This window comes from Helobdella robusta (genome assembly GCF_000326865.2).
Source record: "Helobdella robusta unplaced genomic scaffold HELROscaffold_367, whole genome shotgun sequence".
In the NCBI taxonomy this organism is placed as follows: Eukaryota; Metazoa; Annelida; class Clitellata; order Rhynchobdellida; family Glossiphoniidae; genus Helobdella; species Helobdella robusta.
This window is the reverse complement of record NW_008704769.1, coordinates 4880-7307: the sequence shown is the minus strand read 5'-3', so window position 1 is coordinate 7307 and position 2428 is coordinate 4880. Positions and strand designations below refer to the sequence as shown.

The 2428-nt window shown below is 42.8% G+C and overlaps 1 protein-coding gene across 1 annotated transcript in view; it reads left to right on the top strand.

Moving 5' to 3' along the window:
• Positions 1-1923, top strand: part of HELRODRAFT_184368 (hypothetical protein) — a gene marked incomplete at both ends in the record, with an annotated part of 3777 nt that extends 1854 nt beyond the window's left edge. The window contains 3 exons of the mRNA XM_009023522.1: positions 98-750; positions 918-1138; positions 1396-1923. Of these exons, the coding sequence (XP_009021770.1) occupies positions 98-750; positions 918-1138; positions 1396-1923 (1402 nt within the window). The remainder of the gene's footprint in view (positions 1-97; positions 751-917; positions 1139-1395) is intronic.
• Between the last annotated feature and the right edge of the window lie 505 nt (positions 1924-2428).

Below are 2428 nucleotides of genomic sequence, written 5' to 3'. Positions count from 1 at the left end.
TTCATTCAACTGGTGTGAAGTCTCAGGTTCATCAATCGCGTATAGGTGCCGAGCGTGACAACAACTTTTGTCGTCGCGAATTGCTTCGACCTGACAGATTTGATGGCACCGGTTGTCTCAAAACTTTCTTAAAAAAGTTTGAGATATGTGCCAGGTACAATAATTGGAATCTCGTAGACATGGAAGCGTATTTGTCATGTTCGTTAACAGGTGAAGCTTCACAGGTTCTCTGGGATTTAACAGGTTTAGGTTACCAAGAGCTGGTATCTAAGCTAGAAGATCGTTTTGGAACAAGAGGTCATGAAGAGTCATACAGGTACGAATTACAGATTCTTCGTCGAAAACCTGGTGAGTCGTTACGAGAGTTGTCGATGGTTACTAAAAGACTCATGTCATTAGCCTATCCAGGAGAGCAGTCAAGATTAGCTACACATCTAGCTCGGGCCTTTTTCTTGTCAGCCCTCGATAATGCTGAATTAGAGTTAAAGGTTAGGGAAAAAGAACCAAAAAACATTGACGATGCTCTTAGATTTGCACAGCGTCTTGAAGTTTCAAAGATGGTGGTAGATTCATCTCATAGGTTTGACCCGCAGGTTAAAGATTTTCAAGCAGGAGCAGAAAACATGGAGTCGATGGTACGACAGATTGCGTTCCTTCAAAAGTCATTCGAAGAACTCAGAAATAAAAGAGTGCAGCCAACGGTATCCCGAGTTGAGCGAGAAAAAATTTGTTTTAATTGTAAGAAGCCAGGTCATCTTGCGGTCAAATGTTCTCAGAAGAATGAGACCTGCAAATCTCAAACTTGAATGTCAACGATCAACCGAGGGTGATAAACCGGGGAACGCGATTGTCAGATTTATCATCGGCTGTGGAAGCAAAGGAATCAGTTGATCGTCTAGCATATGAAAATCTAACAGAAGTAACAGGTATAGTTGATGGATTAGTAAAAGATATTCCTAAAGAAGCAAGAGAAGAGTTGACTCGAATACTTATAAGTTTTTCAGACAGATTCAGCTGTGCAAGTGGAGAAATAGGTGCTGCAAAAGGAGTCTTCCATAAGATTGATACTCAGGATGCACGACCGGTAAAACAGCCGAGACGACATCCTCCGGCGCATCAAAAGGTGATCGCGGAACAGGTTGACGAGATGCTTGAACAGGACGTAATAGAACCAGCCCATGGTCCCTGGTCATCCAACGTCGTGTTAGTAAAGAAAAAAGACGGATCGTACCGATGCTGTATAGATTATAGGAAACTGAATATTCGCTAACGGTTAAAGATGCGTACCCCTTGCCGAGAATTGACGTGTTTGGATGCAATGTCAGGAGCGCAATGGTTTTCTACTCTGGATCTCAAATCGTCATATAATATAATAAAATTTTGTTGTTTTTGCAGAGATTGTTTCCTACGATATCGTCAGAAGAGATTAGAAGAAGATATTTGGTGGCGAGGGCGGCCATTAGCGAAATGCTGACAGAACTGGCGCCAGCATTTTCCCTCCATGGATGTATAGATGAACCCAAAAGGCGCAGAGAAAAAGCGGACCAGGCAAGGAAACTCGCCGATCAACTGATGACATTCCAAATGCCGGAGGTTAAGCCTGAAGACATCACAGAAGACAATTCCATAGAGAAGCCAACAGAAGTACCATCACGAAGTAACGACGAGTCGACCGAGTCGCTTGTCCAAACCTGGACAGGCGAAGATACGCCAGAATTTTTACCAGGGCAGCCGGACATCGTTCCAGAACTTGTGAGGCTTGTTGACGAACTCTTTGATCAGCGACCAGATTTGTTTGCCGTAGGTAATCAGCCATCGATGGACCTGTTCGCTGGTCTGGACGAACAACCGACAGAAAAAAAATCAGCAACCGACGGAAAATCAATTGAGCACGACGACCACAACAAAAAAAAAAGAAGATAACCGACGAGGTGGGGACCGGAGCTAAAAAGATGGATGGTGGAAGTTCCTGAGTCTGGTGAAGATTTATAAGAGCAAACGTCGGGACGTTTTGGAGGGTGGGGAGCTTTGTGAAGTTGTGACGATTGTGATGATAATGATTGCGCGATTGAAATATGCCGCCTGTATATTTTGTGAAATTGTGACGATTGTGATGATAATGATTGCGCGATTAAAATATGCCGCCTGTATATTTTGTGAAATTGTGACGATTGTGATGATAATGATTGCGTCTTTGAGGCGTGCCGCCTGTATATATCTATATATTTTAATAGACATTCTATGCATGTATATTTTGTTATTTGATATGCTATATATGCGACGCTGCTGTGCTGTTTTGTATATAGGGAGTATAGCAATATATGGGACGCGTGCTACGCGCTGTTGTGAGTATAGGAAGAGTATAGATGTGAGTATAGAATTTTCTATGATATAGAAACGCGTTATGTAGATAGGGCGGTGAAAACAT